The sequence below is a fragment of the Physeter macrocephalus genome, chromosome 5 (genome assembly GCF_002837175.3).
Source record: "Physeter macrocephalus isolate SW-GA chromosome 5, ASM283717v5, whole genome shotgun sequence".
Classification (NCBI taxonomy): domain Eukaryota; kingdom Metazoa; phylum Chordata; class Mammalia; order Artiodactyla; family Physeteridae; genus Physeter; species Physeter macrocephalus.
Window position 1 is genome coordinate 23,080,319 of NC_041218.1, and position 15,945 is coordinate 23,096,263.

The 15,945-nt window shown below is 40.9% G+C and overlaps 1 protein-coding gene across 1 annotated transcript in view; it reads left to right on the forward strand.

Annotated features, from left to right (window-relative positions):
• Positions 1-13,423, forward strand: part of UBE2H (ubiquitin conjugating enzyme E2 H) — a 103,263-nt gene extending 89,840 nt beyond the window's left edge. The window contains exons 6-7 of the mRNA XM_024127979.3: positions 8,386-8,514; positions 13,178-13,423. Of these exons, the coding sequence (XP_023983747.1) occupies positions 8,386-8,514; positions 13,178-13,302 (254 nt within the window). The 3' untranslated portion in view covers positions 13,303-13,423. The remainder of the gene's footprint in view (positions 1-8,385; positions 8,515-13,177) is intronic.
• The last annotated feature ends 2,522 nt before the right edge of the window (positions 13,424-15,945 follow it).

Here is a 15,945-nt window from a genome sequence, read left to right on the forward strand (position 1 = left end):
GCCATTTCTTTTTTCAAATCTACCTGCCTATCTGAAGGCATTCCTCCTAATTGGCTTCATTGAGGTTTTCCTCTAGGGGATGTCTGTCACCTTTTAGGGCCCACTGCTTACTCAGTCTTTCATACATAACAGCTGCTTGATTATATGCAATGCTGATCCTCCAGCTGAAGAGAGGTATAGGTTTCTGGCTCCTCCTCCTTTTAGGGGGTAGAATTTCACTGTTTTTAGTATTCACAGACTACAAGCAGAAGAAAATTAAAGTAAAAGACTCAAATTCATCATTAATAGTGCAACTTCTTAAGAGCTGACGAGTAGAAAAGTAAAGATCTGTTAATTAACCCAAAATTCTTAGATAACCTGAAGAAATCTGGAAATTTTGTTTGTCCTTTTTCAATCTTATAAACTTTGACCACGTATATGTCAGTGTGTTTTTATACATATAGTTAGATACCACCCCCCAAAAAGAAAGAACAAAAAAAAAAAACCTTGAGCAAATGAAATGGAATTTTATGATTATTTTTATTTTGAACATGTAACTATAAATTCATGGCTTGCTTAGCAATATGATGAATTAATTACAGTTCCTTATAAGATGAGCAGAGTCAATCAATGGGATTTTGAAAGGTCAGCTGATTATTTTCTCTAGCAAATCAAGGATAACATGGGTTTGTTTGGGTTTTTTTAAATTATTTTATTTATTTATTTTTGGCTGAGTTGGGTCTTGGTTGCTGCGCGTGGGCTTTCTCTAGTTGCGGTGAGCAGGGGCTACTCTTTGTTGCTGTGCGCGGGCTTCTCATTGCGGTGGCTTCTCTTGTTGTGGAGCACGGCTCTAGGCCCGCAGGCTTCAGTAGTTGCGGCATGCGGGCTCAGTCGTTGTGGCTCACAGGCTCTAGAGCACAGGCTCAGTAGTTGTGGCACACAAGCTTAGTTGCTCCGCGGCATGTGGGATCTTCCCGGACCAGGGATCGAACCTGTGTCCCCTGCATTGGCAGGCGGATTCTCAACCACTGTGCCACCAGGGAAGCCCCGGATAACATGGTTTTAATTCCCAGGTGATCTCAACTTATTTAGCCATCAGCTTCAACTATAATGGCCGAAAACAATGGAAAGAGGAGGTCGCAGAGTCATTGGTTCTGGTTCACTAGAATCTACTTCTTTTGGGTTTTTACCCATCTTTTTACCTCTCTAATTGTGAGCAGGACTTTTCCTTTCTTCCTCTCCTTTTAGCCCTGCTCCCTATTGAATTACAAAACAGTTAAATACCTTAAGGAGTCGTAGCTAACTCAGTGATTCTGAGCTTTGGAAGCCAGGAGTCCTCCAGGAGGGAGAAGGTCAGTAAGATGTAAGTTTGTTTGGATAGCATGCTTCTGGAGTACGAAGTTTTGTAGGAAAAGAAAAGGAACTTGCTCTTGATGGGAAATGACCTGAGTGTTTTAAGGAAATGTCCTCAGATTCCAGAGGTAAGAGTTTGGAGGCTGGAAGGCCATCCAGAGATGGTTGTCCTAATCCAGGTTTAGAAAGATACATTGGGCTTGATGTAGTTACATGCCAGCAGAAACAGAAGAGGAACTAGAGGCATTTCACTAGGATTAATAGTGAGTCTGGGAAATTGACTGAGTACATGGAATAAAGGAGGAAGGCCTAATCAAGGTCCTTCCGGAGGTTTGGAGCCATCAATGTAGGTTTTAGGAGAAAGGAATAGGTTTTCAGGGAAATAATTTTAGGCATGTTTAAGACCAGAAATGTAAAGGACCAGTTAGAAGGATTTGCTAGTTATCAGCATAGACTTATTTCTTTAAAATTGTGAGATGATGAGCTTCCTGGAGTAAGAGTATAAAATACACTCTTTGTATTAATACAAAGACCACAGAATTCACATTGCTGAGCAAGTGGCTGATGTCTTTCCAAACAAGTTTTTCTGTATGTTTTTTGTTTGTTTGGCTTTAAAAAGAAGGAACCCAGGGCCTCGGACATCTGGGGAACAAGGAGTAGGGTGAGAAAAGGGGGAAGGATAGGTGGCATTGGAGAAGGGAGGAGGGCTATGATGGCTGGTGGTACCTGGCCGTGACTGTGCTGTACCATGGTGGTGTTTTCTGAGTCACAGCATTTGGGGTGTTAAATCTGAAAAACAAACAAAGATTATGCAAGTTCAAGTCTCTGAGAGGACTGCCTGCTTGGTAATTGTGGTTCCTGATGGGGCTGGCCAAGTTAAGCATTGGCATTCACAGGGTTTTAACCTGAAGATAGCAGTATGCTTTACAAAGGTTTCCATTTTAATGTTCAAAGGAAATAGAGGAAGAAGAAATAACTTACGGTCACTGGTTCATAAACAGCCAAGAATAAAACATGAGATATGTGATTCATCCCCTCCTGAGTGTCTTCTCTTTTAAGCCATGTACCCATCTTTTTGTGAGTCACCTGGAGTAGGGTGGCTTTACTTTAAGAATTGGTGCCAGGCGTCCCTGGTGGCTCAGTGGTTGAGAATCCGCCTGCCAATGCAGGGGACACAGGTTTGATCCCTGGTCCGGGAAGATCCCACATGCCGCGGAGCAACTAACCCCGCGCGCCGCAACTACTGAGCCTGCGTTCTAGAGCCCGCGAGCCACAACTACTGAGCCCGAGTGCCACAACTACTGAAGCCCACGTACCTAGAGCCCATGCTCCACAATGAGAAAAGCCACTGCAATGAGAAGCCCGCACACTGCAACGAAGAGTAGCCCCTGCTCGCCACAACTAGAGAAAGCCCGAGCACAGCAACAAAGACCCAACACAGACAAAAAAAAAAAAGGTGCATTTTTGTGTGGGTGACTCATTTTAATTATTAATATGTATTCCTTGAGGGATACAGGTAGCTGAAATTTCTTCTGAGAAGATGGCATATTTGTATTAATATTTTAGTCTAGTCCTTTGATGTAGTTTGAAGCCTATTTTATAGTCATTTTTAGAAATGTGTATTTCTTCTTGTAAGGAACTGCAGTATTCTCTTTTTGCAGATGAAGAAATTGAGATGCAGAGAGGAAGAGACCTGCTTTCCTACCTATAGTTTGGAATACCTCCACCTGGAGGAAGTGATGGTGACAGCAGTGTGCAGAAAAAGGACAATGAAAGGGTCAGGGAGGGCTACTAAATTAGAGCTTCTTCAGCAGCTTAGCTGCCAAGACCTAAGCATTTTCTTGAGCTAGAGAACCCAGAAGCACATAGCTCTTCCCATTTGGTCTCTGGGGATAGGAGTGTGTAGAGTAGGTAGTGCATTTCTGCACACGTATCACACACATGCAGATGCTAACCAATCCTAAATCAGAATCCCTGGGGTAGGTATGAGGCCTCGGCATGCATATTTTGAAAAAACCCTGTGGGTAATTTTAATGGACGAACAACCAGGACCTAGACTTGCCCAAGAACCATTGCTCTAGACTGAGTGGGGTAAATGCTGCTTTTGATGAGAGATAAGTGTAATTTGAGTGTTTTTAAAAATTAAATATGGATATAAATCATTAGTTTATGTGCCTAAGCTGAACTATGAGTGTTGTAATATTGTTAACATTAATACTGTAAGATCAGGTTGAAGAATCAGTCCTAATGGACTGCATTTTGGTAAATGCTGATTTAGTCCAAGGCAAAAGTACGAGCTGTTTGCTCATTGTAAACCATACTTCTCAGGGATCTTGGGACTTTCTTTAAAAATTAAGACATCCAGTAATGGGGGCACCTGACTGTAATCTCTAGATTGTGCAGTCCATTTCTGGTTCTCTCCCTTTCAAAAAGTGGAAGGTCAGTGTTTTTTAAAAGACTTTGGAACTGATAGATGTTTTATATTATTAACAATTCTAGGCGGGAAAAATTTTATTATGATGGATTTTTCCAAAGATGAGTATCTTTATTTCATTCTTGGTTTATGGTTTATGTCTCTTCTGCTAGAATATTTATCTTGAAAGAAGATTTTGTGCACATCTGCATGTTTGAGAGATATTTCTTTGGGGAGGAACCTCTCAATGGTAGTCATTCTGTTAGCCACTTTAAGGAATACTTTACTGCTTTAAAATGGCCATGACAACAACATCCTGGCCTTCAAAAGCTGTCATCTTCACCCAAAACTGGGCTGCGTACTTTTCCTTTCCTGCTCTTCTGTTTTAGAGGTGTGACTCAGCACATCTGTAAAATGGATCAAAAGTGTGTTGATGTAGGAAGACAGTAGACACAGGAAGGAAAAACCAATAATTGAGGGTTCTTTTTTTTTTTTTAATTGAGGGTTCTTTTATTTGTTTGGAACAAATACATAGGCAAAGCCACTTATTGGTAGCTTGAAAAACTTAAAAGTAGTGGTGAGGGGTATAAAATCTTTTCGTGGAACACATGAAACACCTAGTTAGGAGACACGTTGTCTGCAATATTTCTCAAGTCCTGAAGTGCTTCTGAACTTAAAGTAAAACCTGCAGTTTATTTTTTTTTCAAGTTTTTTTGTTGTTTGATAGGAACATTCAGCTGTTAATCTTTTGGGGGCAGCACCTATAATGCTGATATGGCAGGAGAGGCCCCCAGTTTACTATGTGTGGATATCTGTGCATGGCCATGGGCTACTTCCTGTGGTTGGGCTACTTGAAGCACACTGCCTCTGAAATACCCGACAATTCAGGCAAGAAACTCCTGAACATTCTCTGCTTAGAGACCATCCTGTTGGCCTTGAACATGTGAGAAAGAAAAACTTTGGGGAGGAGGGTGGCCATCTCTGAGGGTACACAGTTTTGATGCAGAGATATGGGGAGCTTTTGCCATCATGGTTGAGACAGTGTTCCTTTTATCCACTAACAGAAGCAGCGTAGTGCATAAGCCCAGGTTTGAAACCCAGCCCCTTGGACAAGTTACCTAACCTCTCTGTGCTGTGCCTCATTTTCCCCATATGCAAAATGGAGATAGTAATGGTACCTACCTCATTGGCTGTAGTGAAATTAAGAGTGTATATGTAAAGTGTTTACAGGGCCTGGCTTGTAGTAAGGGCTGTGTAAGTGTAAACTCTTGCTGCCATTACTATTACTATTACTATTATTAGTGTTACTGTAACTCTGCTTTGGGATCATGTTCAATTTGTAAAACTTGAGGTTCACACCCCTTGTTTTTTCTTCTTAATTTGCTTACCTTTTAGCATTTTCTACCATTCCCTTGATAACCACTTAAGTATAGACAGAGGAAAATTTTTTTCAGACTTTCCATGTTTTATTAAATGTTTCAAACTTATGCAAAAGTAGAAAGGACACATTTATATGCAAATGTTATTTTTAAAGGTAAAAAAAAGTGAAGTGTCATTTGAAGTGTGAAAAGTAGAAATTACAAGCCTTTTGCTTTGACATAACTTTTTTTAAAATTTTATTTACTTTTAATTTATTTTTTATTATTTTCCTTTTTTTGGCTATGTCAGGTCTTAGTCGGGGCACACGGGATCTTCGTTGAGGCCTGTGCGGTCCTTCGTTACAGTGCGTAGTCTCTTCGTTGTGGCACTCGAGCTTCTCTCTAGTTGTGGCCTGTGGGTTTTCTCTGTCTAGTTATGGCGTGTGGGCTCCAGAGCGCATGGGCTCTGTAGTTTGTAGCACACAGCCTCTCTCATTGAGGCATGCAAGCTTGATAGTTGCAGTGCACGGGCTTAGTTGCCCCATGGCATGTGGAATCTTATTTTCCTGACCAGGGATTGAACCTGTGTCCCCTGCATTGGAAGGCAGATTCTTTACCACTGGACCACCAGGGAAGTCGAACATAGCTTTTAAAATATTCTTATGCACAACTTTTAAAATATTTTTATGCATCATACTGTGTACATCATTGTAATTCTAGAGAACATAATATTTTGCAGACTTTCTCTATTCAGCATTAGAACATAAGTATTTTTCTCTGTCCCTTAGCCTTTACAAATAGTTTCAATGATTTTGTACCATGAATAGTTACTGGTTTGTTAAATATGTTGCTTCCTTTAAAATATATATATGTAGGGCTTCCCTGGTGGCACAATGGTTGGGAACCTGCCTGCCAATTCAGGGGACACGGGTTCGAGCCCTGGTCCAGGAGGATCCCACATGCCGTGGAGCAACTGAGCCCGTGTGCCACAACTGCTGAGGCTGTGCTCTGGAGCCCACGTGCCACAACTGCTGCAGCCTGCGCACCTAGAGCCCATGCTCCGCAGCAGGAGAGGCCACCGCAATGAGAAGCCTGTGCGCTGTGGCAAGGAGTAACCCCCGCCCGCCGCAACTAAAGAAAGCCCACACGCAACAACGAAGACCCAGCGCAGCCATAAATAAATAAATAAACAAATAAATTTTAAAAAAAATATGACTTTAAAAAAAAAAAAATATATATATATATATATATATATATATGTAAAACAGCAGTGAAAATCCTGCCACAGATGGTTGGGGTTATGTTGGAAGATCATTTTTGTTTTGCTTTTTTGATTAAGGATCTCTGCATTTGTTTCCTGGTATGTGGGAATTTTACTTTAATGTGGTTCTTTGGAAAGTTAGCCTTATCAGTAATACCAAGTCCCTAACTTGGGGTTGAAGGTAAACCTGCTCTGTGTCAGTATCTGGTGCATGAGAATAGGACTGTGCTGGCTGTCATGAAGTACAGCCAGCACAGTCCAAATATCACTCTGTAGACCTGAGTGGTCCAATATGGGATCTACTAGCCACATGTAGTTATTTAAATTAATTAGAATTAAAGATGAAAGATTCAGTCCTCACAGTCAAACCAGCTATATTTCACGTGCTCAGTAGCCACATGTAGCCACATGGCTACCATATTGGTAGCAGATACAGATCATTATCATTGCAGAAAGTTCTATTGAATAGTGCAGCTCTAGGTTTTTTTTGACTGCTCAGTTTTTTAACCTTATAGTGACAAGGATGATCTGCTTCTCATAGGATTTTCTAGAGCAGAAGTCAGCAAACGTTGGCTGCCTGATTTTGTATATAGTTTTATTGGAACACAGCCACACCCATTTGTTTATCTATTATCTATGGCTGCTTTTGTGCTAGTGGCAGGGCTGAGTGTCGAGTAGCTGTGACAGACCAAATGTGGCCCACCAAGCCTAAATTAGTATTTACTCTGGCCCTTTACGAAAAAGTTTGCTGACCCCTTTTATCTAGACCAGGGTTTCTCAACCTCAGCACTATTGACATTTTGGTCCCAGATAATTATTTGTTGTGAAGGGCTATCCTGTGCATTGTATTGTAGGATGTTTAGCAGCATCCCTGGCCTCTGTCCACTAGATGCTAGTGGCACCCCTACACCTTCCCCCACACGGTTGTGACAACCAAAAATTTCTCTACACATTGCCAAGTGGCCGCTGGGGAGCAACATCACCCCTGGCTGAGAATCATTAATCTAAAAGTGACATAGCTTGACAAAACATTCACTTACAATACTGCATGAGAGTGCTCACTCTACAACAAAATCCATTAAAAAAGCAGAATAAATTGAAGAATAGTTTCTATGCTACTATACTTTAGCATTCCCTCTTGAAACAGAAATGTTTTTTATAAAATATGGTGAGTAACTAGAGTGGGCAGAGAGATGGAAGTGCTAACGTTCCACAGTTCATTGTCTGCTAACTGAGCAGCAAATAGAATGGAAGTTAGAGCATCTCTGAAGTTATGTGGATGTGTGGTTTATTTTACAGGTTTTCAAGCCCTACTTCCTTTATAAAACACTAGGTAACTGCAGGGTTTTTGTTGTTTTTGCTGTGTATGTAGATGTACACCCAGCACCTTGTGCTGAATCTAGTAAGAAGGGAGTTGTTAATGTTTATTAAAATGATTATTAATAAAAGCAGTAAATTGGTACTTATCTGTCTTATGATTGTTTATAATTTTAAGTGGTTCATATAGGTTCCTACCCTCATTACCTAGAATAATTGAAAAACTGGTTATATTTACCTCCATTAGAAGTTAGGAGAATTGAATTAAATCTCAAGGCCTATATAATTATATTCAGTTCTTTTAAGATCTGGTGCTTGAATACTTTCCGAGTGGGGATTTTCAAAGCTGTAGAAAATGGCGATGTTAAGAAATTAACTGCTCGCTTTGTAAGAATGTAGAGTGCTTGGGGTACAAGTTTTAATAAACCATGTAGTATTTCTAAAATCTCAGTTTACAGAGTGGAGTGAATTCGAATTGGGACAGTTGCCTTTCAAAGAGAATACCAAGTATACCTTTACCTGGTTCTTCAAATTAAAATTAAATTTAAAAATTGGTATTGAAAGGAATATATAAGTCACATGTAATGGACCACTGTTTTATGAAAAAATATCAGTGTAGTTAAATATGTTGACTACTGAATTCAAGTGAATTTTAGGTGAACTTGCTTGTTCCGTGCATGATATATTTCTTGCTTGTTTTTCAGATCTTACCAATATATTTGAGTCCTTCCTGCCCCAGTTGTTGGCCTATCCCAACCCCATAGATCCTCTCAATGGTGACGCTGCAGCTATGTACCTCCATCGACCAGAAGAATACAAGCAGAAAATTAAAGGTAAGGCAAATAGCTTAGCCTGGAGACAGAAGAACTTAAGTCTGTTAGGTTTTGATCATTAAAAGCCCTTCTTAGTTACTCGTAATTTTTCTCAGGCCTAAAAAGAGACAGCTGTGGGCTGGAGCAGAGCTCACTAGACTCTGTAGGTTCAAGGGTCAGAGACACCTTTAGAAAGCTGGAGGTTTCAGCAAGAAAGAAGAGAGAGCAAAAACGGAAAGATGAGGAAGTGGGTGACTTACTAGTTGGGTGGTAAGTAGACATAACCCTGCCAGAAATCCCTGTGACCCCCTATATGAAAGAACCTTTGCTTTCATTTGCTTCCTCTTGTCTTAGAAAATTAGAAAATTGGACTTGAGATAAAGTATTAATTGAAAGGCATAGTCTCACATTGGTTTATAAATGGAATCATCCTGGCCCTTCAGGGCAGCAATTAACTTTGGGAGTTGGGAAATAATTACCAAATTCATCTTTAGACTTTGTTTTATTATATCATTTTACCTGTTGAATAAAAATTACCCAACTGGCTTCTTTTCTTGGTCCCATACTGATTTGCTTACATTTTGGGAAGTTTATATCTAAGGCACATTTCTACTGCAGATACCTGGCCCCAGTGCCCTGGTGCTATGGATTTTTCTATTAAAACTTAAAATGTGCTATTAAAGTTTAGAAATGTGCAAATGGGAGTAGCACTAGTTAGCTCATCCTTTAAGATTTAGGATCCTGTTTTCCCATTCTCAGTTTACAGGCTAATGGGACACGAATTTCATTAAATTGAAAATGTGGTTGTGAAAGAACAGCTGAAGCTACACACAGGGTTACCAGCATTCACCACATTGTCCTTTTACCTCTGTGTATGTTTGAGAACTTTCATAGTGAAAAGTCTAGATACATAAAGTTCCACCAGAAAGGAGAGGAATTCAAAGTCCATGAAAATAGGCCTACTCTTCTTAACAAATGGCAGGCATTGGTATTTACCCAATTTTTAGCTTGACTCGTTCATCTGCATAGCAGCTCAGAACATGAGCTTCTGCAAAGTGTACAGCCCCTCTGAGTACATTTGCAGGAGATGGCAGTAGAAATAATTTATGAGAGCCCAGAATGCATAGGTCTTCACTCTTAAATATCAAAGTATGAGACAGGATGGGAGCATCTGGGCCTATTTGTTGAACAGTAGTTTTTCCTTTTCTTCGTCTTCTCATTCTTCCCTGGTCTCTTAGGGTATTGTTTGGTACTTTTTGTTGAGATAAAGTAAAAATAAATCTACTCTAATTAACTTACTTAGGTCTCAGGTGCTTTGCAAATTAATATCTAATTTATGTAATCAGAATACTGACATAGCCAAAGAAACATAATTCAAGAAAACATGTATTTCATTTTTAACCAGATAAAATTCTGTTATGAGACTGTCTTACTTTGACATAAGAATCACTTAACAGTGTCTGCAACCCACAGATATCTCTGTGCAGAGCATATTTCTATAGTTCTTGTATCCATTATGCCTCTATTTAACACTATTCCTGTTTTAGTACATATCTGTTATAGTCCCAGTTACAAAAGGAACCTAACCTACGTTTTTATCTTTGAACAGCAAGCTCTAGCTTAGGGGGCTCTAGATTTCTGAAACATTAGTGTTGGCTATCATTTCCTTAGTACTCTGAGAAGATCATGACTATCAGACCTGAGCTCACCCCAGCTTCCTATCTTTATATATATCCGCCGCCCCCCCCAATCTTTCCTTTGTTTCTTCCTACAGGAAATAAGAGATCTTATTTCTCGGACCCAGTCCCCCCACCCACATGATCTTGTTCTCCATTTATCCCCTTCCTCCTAGCACTGTTGGTCTTCCTTCTCCTGGTTACCCACCACCCCCATACTCAAAGGTATCCCCATGTCAGAAGCCTTTATCTGTTTCTGTGGACTCCTTTAGGAGTCCTGCTGTTTGTTTCCCTTCCTCTCTCCTCTTTTTTTTTTTTTGTGTGGCTGCATTGGGTCTTCACTGGTGCATGCAGGCTTTCTCTAGTTGCGGCGAGCAGGGGCTTCTCTTGTTGCGGAGCACGGGCTCTAGGCGTGCGGGCTCAGTAGTTGTGGCTCATGGGCTCTAGAGCGCAGGCTCAGTAGTTGTGGCGCAGGGGCTTAGCTGCTCCGTGGCATGTGGGATCTTCCCGGACCAGGGCTCTAACCCATGTCCCCTGCATTGGCAGGAGGATTCTTAACCACTGCACCACCAGGGAAGTCCTCTTCTCTTCTTAATCATTTGGATTTTTCTCAGGACCCATTTTCCTCTCTGCAGCTTTGGTATTTTACCCCTTACCTTTTCTGAAAACTTTTCTCGTTCCATTCCTAAACATGATCATTCTCCTGAGATTTGGGTCCTTCGGCCCCTCTCTCCCTCCCCCACCCGTTAGGGAGCTAATTCACCCCTTACCGCTTTAGATAATCCCCTCCAGGTAGACAGTTTCCACGCCTGACATCAGAGGTCAGTGTATGTAACCTTTCTTACCATGAACCTGATTTCATATTTAGTTGGTGCTATTTTATCGTGTAAATATTGGACTGTCTATAGGATGGGGCACCGTTGGAGCTGTCTAAAGATATGTCACTTCTTAAAAAACTTCCCTGAGTGGCATCTTAGCCTGCCATTCAGGGCTCTCTGTTACTGTGTGTGATCTGTATCTTTGCCTTTACTCCTCTAAATGTATCAATATGTAACACACAAATTGGATGAATTTCAGATACCCAACTGTATCTGCTTCCTTAGTTCTTCAGGGAGAGTTTTCAACTATACAGGAAAACAGAGTGACTTAACTATATACCCACTATCCAACTATAGCAAAACCTGTACATTTTGCCTTACTTGCTTCAGATTTTTTAAAAGAAAGAAAAAAAATGTAGTTCTCTCTTAATGTGTTTTAACATCCCAGCCACTTCCTTCTCCCCGGTGCTTTGGCGAGGCTGTCTATGCCTTTCCCCTGGAGTGGCGTCTCCTATGCTGCAGCTGCCAGAGCTGCTTCAAGGGTCAGTGCAGATACTGCCTTCCTGGCTCTCAGGGGCCACAGTCCCTTCCTCCTGCTTCCCATTGATGGCACTTAACCCCCTAACTGCTTTTATCTTTGTCTGTGTTTCCTGCTCATTAGTGACCTTGCTCTTCATTTTTCTATCTCCTGAAAGGCCTTGTCCCAGTAAGCATTTAATATACATTGGTCTCCTTGAATATACTGAAGAAGGCTGATAGTGTCAACTTACAGTGTCCAAGAGCAGTGCCAAAGTGCAGCAAACTTCTTTCTACAAAGGAAGAAACAAAGTAGCCAACCCAATAGAGAATAAAAATACACTTTCTAAGACTTCAGTAAACATTTCTCTCACTCTCAAAAAAATGAATTCAAGTTCCTACCTAGCCTAGGGGCTTTTGAAATCTCATTATCTCAGCATAAAATTTTGCTCTAATGAATCTGTAGGGGTGTAAGTCAGAAGCCTGCAAACTTTTTCTGTAAAGGCCCAGATTTGGCCACATATGGTCTCTGTCACATACTCATTCTTTCTTTCTTTCTTCCTTTTTAACAGCCCTTTGAAAATATAGAAAATAATCTTAGCTGACCCTGCACTGCAGCATTCAGACTTGGCCCATATACCTTCTCTTCTAGTCCCTGCAACTCCGTAGGAGGAAAAACAAAGCATACGGACGTGAGGATGTGTTTTTCTGGATAGGATTCTGTCCTGTCTTCTCATATTGTGTGTAGGCTACTTACTTGAAAAACCATCTGCACCTAGAGTTTTAGGAAAACGTTTAATTGTGTATTCAGCAGTTCTTAACATTTTTTTCAGCTAGCAGATACAGCCTAGGCTATAGCATCATCAATCTTCAGGTAAATAAATTAATAGATGGTAAAGTCACTCGGGCTAGCTGTGTCCTCAAGTAGCAGCTCATTCCTGAGCAGATTGAGAGACTGTCTTCACCAGCTGCTTCAAAAACCTGACAGGCAGGATCTGTTTAGACTAAAATCTATTTCTAAAATAATAGATTTGGGCTGACTGTAATTACGTAACTGCAAATCTAAAAATGATGGGGGATTTCCTTATAAATTACTATGGAATCATAACTAGTCCTGTTCTATCTGGGGGGTGAATAGTTTTACTAACATAGAAAGTAAAAGAAAATGTGAGGTTTACATTTCCCCAGTCCATCAAGTTTGGAGGAGTGCAGCCATATCAGTAGGCAACAAGGAGAGAGTGAGAGCGCCCTGGCTGGAAAACTGGGGCCTGGTTAACCCCAGACACCATCCTGGATGTCTGCCGACCTTCCTGAGCCTTGCAGGCGAGGCCCAGGGTGGTCGGCTGTCTTGTACACATCCATGTGGGAGGTAATGGCCCAAAGATCTAGCATGGCAGTGCAGTGTATCTGTTCCCCTGCAAATCAAGTGTTCAGATTTGCCTCTCTTACTAAGGGGGCGAAATGCATAAACTCCAAAGACACCTCCCTGTACAATTTTCCCCTTAGCTTTAGTGACTATAATAACTGTCATCTTTGTCATTGTCTCTTCCCTACTGCCCATACCGAATAAGGAAAGCTTGAACCTCCCTGGGACTTGCCAGCTTTGGGGTCGCTGAAGCACATGCCTGCCTGCTCACTATCCTTGTGTTTTCTTTATCCCAACCCCCTGTGCAGAGTACATCCAGAAATATGCAACAGAGGAGGCACTGAAAGAGCAGGAAGAGGGCACCGGAGACAGCTCATCGGAGAGTTCTATGTCTGACTTTTCGGAAGATGAGGCCCAGGATATGGAGTTGTAGTAGAAAAAGCACCTGCTTTTCAGAAAGACTATTATTTCCTAACCATGAGAAGCAGACTATAATATTCATATTTAAACAAAGCAATTTTTTTTATTACTAAACAAGGTTTTTATGAATAATAGCATTGATATATATATATTATATATCACCCTTTAGATCTTGATTTCTTGGTCATTTCTCAACCTGAGGTGCATAGCATATTCCCACATTCCATTTTGGTAGCAATATGCGGTCCGAATGCATGCATTCATAAGTCCATTTAGCCAAGTCAGCCTGTGTGCTACTGAACTGTCAAAAGAAACAGCCGCTCTGATAGATAGACATGAGTAAAAATAACAGGAAAAAGTTGCTTCTTCTACTGATGGTTCCAAAGAAACAAACCAAACCAACCAGCTCTTGGATGTGAAGATAGAATAGTGCTTTTTCAAACTGGAAAGGAAAAAATTGGGGAGGAAAAGCCCTGCTTGGGAGCATTTAGAGCCAGCCATGTCAGAATCAGAGCTGCTTCTTCCTGTGCATCCTAGGTGGCCCCATTTCTGTGGAGTAACAGTATAAAACAGGGAGCTAATTGGAGTATTGAAACTTAAAAAAATTTTTTTGACTTGGATTTTAAGTACATTTTTATATGTAGATCCCTGCCCTTCTCGCTGCCAGGCCCTGCAGCCACAAGTGTTTTGCTTTGGAGAACCTTTTGGAAATGTTTTCTGAATCTGATTCTTTTTCTTGGGGGTAGAATTTGTAATCCAGACCTTTTTTTTTGAGAGGACAGGAAAGGAGGAGAAAAGTGACTGGGAAGATGTTTCCTCTCATCCAACACGTGCAGTCACCTCCTCATCCTATTGTTGGCCACCGTGAGACTGCTACCCTGGACTCAGAGCTGTATATTTGAGGATGGTTGTGGGGTTTGGGGTTTTTTTTTCTTTTTGGTGTGTGTGCATTGTGCTTAGGTTGCAAATTTAATCTTCACCTACCAAGAGGTGGCCTCCTCCTTGGACAGCCACTCAGTGGACCATTAGACTTGGGAAGAAGACCCTTCTGGCGGCTGTGACTCCTGGGTTCTCTCATTCAGGTTTTGATTCTGTTTTCCCTTCTGCTGCTGCTCTTGGCAGCAGCCTGGTCATCGTCTGCTCATGGGAGTGGGAAATAGGTGTTTTAGACCCAACTCACATTCTCAATTTAAAATGAGTAATAATTGGAACAAATAAAGGTTCTTGTACCCAAAGTGACTCTACATGGGAAAAACAAACACAGCTTTTTTTTTTTTTTTTCAGAGTGAGACTGAATAGGAGGAAAGGATTCAGAAATATGATGTAGAACAGGTTTTGAAGGAAGAGAATTTTCTCTCCTGTATATGTTAAGAGGAAATCAGTTTAAATGCCTGCTAATCAAATGTTTACTCAGCTAACCATATGTCCAGGTTGCTGGCAGAGTTTCTTTCAGATCTGAGTGTTGCCTGCTGAATTTGGAGAACTTCAGACAGTAGCTGGGGGCGGGGGGGGGGGGGTTGACACAACCAGTAGGACAGTAGCAAAATCCGCCAATCATTAAATATTGTCGAGATCATCTTGAGAACTTCAGACAGTAGCTGGGGGCGGGGGGGGGGGGGTTGACACAACCAGTAGGACAATAGCAAAATCAGCCAATCCTGAAATCTTCTCGAGATGATTTTTGAATGTCCTACTGGGATAATTTAATCCTTCTCTCTGTGTGTTTTTAGTTTATAAGTGCTATATTCCACAAAATTTGAGTCAATGAGATTGAATATACCCTATCTTTTTTATTCAAAAAGCACAATCAATCTTTTCTTTGAAAATCTATATAAAGTACAACTTGCTTTTAGCATGATTATTTTCCTAAATAAAAAACAAAGAATTTACTTATGTTAATTACGGGCATGAAGCAAAAGGTTTTTTCTTTTAAAAAAAAAAATTAAAAGTGCAGTTATGTAGGGCTGTGGTTAGTTAACCGTACTGAGTTATCTATCTAGCATTTGTGGCTTGTTGGAAGGGTAGTATTAACTATTTAACATGTAATGGAGTACTTTAACTCTTATCTAGCACGTTGTCTTCTCATTACTTTGGGGGAGGGAGGGTCTCTGCTGGCACTGTCTTAACTTGCTTACCTGCTGAATTAGCAGTTTGCTTGTGCTATAACCGTTATTTGTAGGTGCGACTTAGGGTAGGCTTAAAGTGCTGGGTGGTGATTTGAGTTCAAACAATAAAAAACTGTATTTTTTCAATATTGTATAAACAATAGTGTTCTAATTACCTTTCAAAAAAAATAATGTCCAGATAATAATTGCTTTTAATCTTGTCAAAAAACAAAAACAAACAAAAAAAAACTAGTAGAACCAAGTTTAGGGAAGGTATGTGAGCAGTGCCACAGCTCTGCTCCCTGACTAAATCCATGTTTCTCTAACAAAAAGACATCAGCTTGCCTGTGATCGAGAACTCCAGCACTAGGAATCTGGTGGTGCAGAATTTCCAAATGGAGATTTGTTGGAGGTTGCAGGGGTTAAAGAAGCAGATCTGAGTATGGCTACAGTGTGTATGCACGTGTGTGTGCGCCCATCCAAGTCTGTGTGATAAAGGTGTAACCAGGCTTCTCTGCTAGCACTGGAAGCTCCTGGAAATTGCTGCCCAG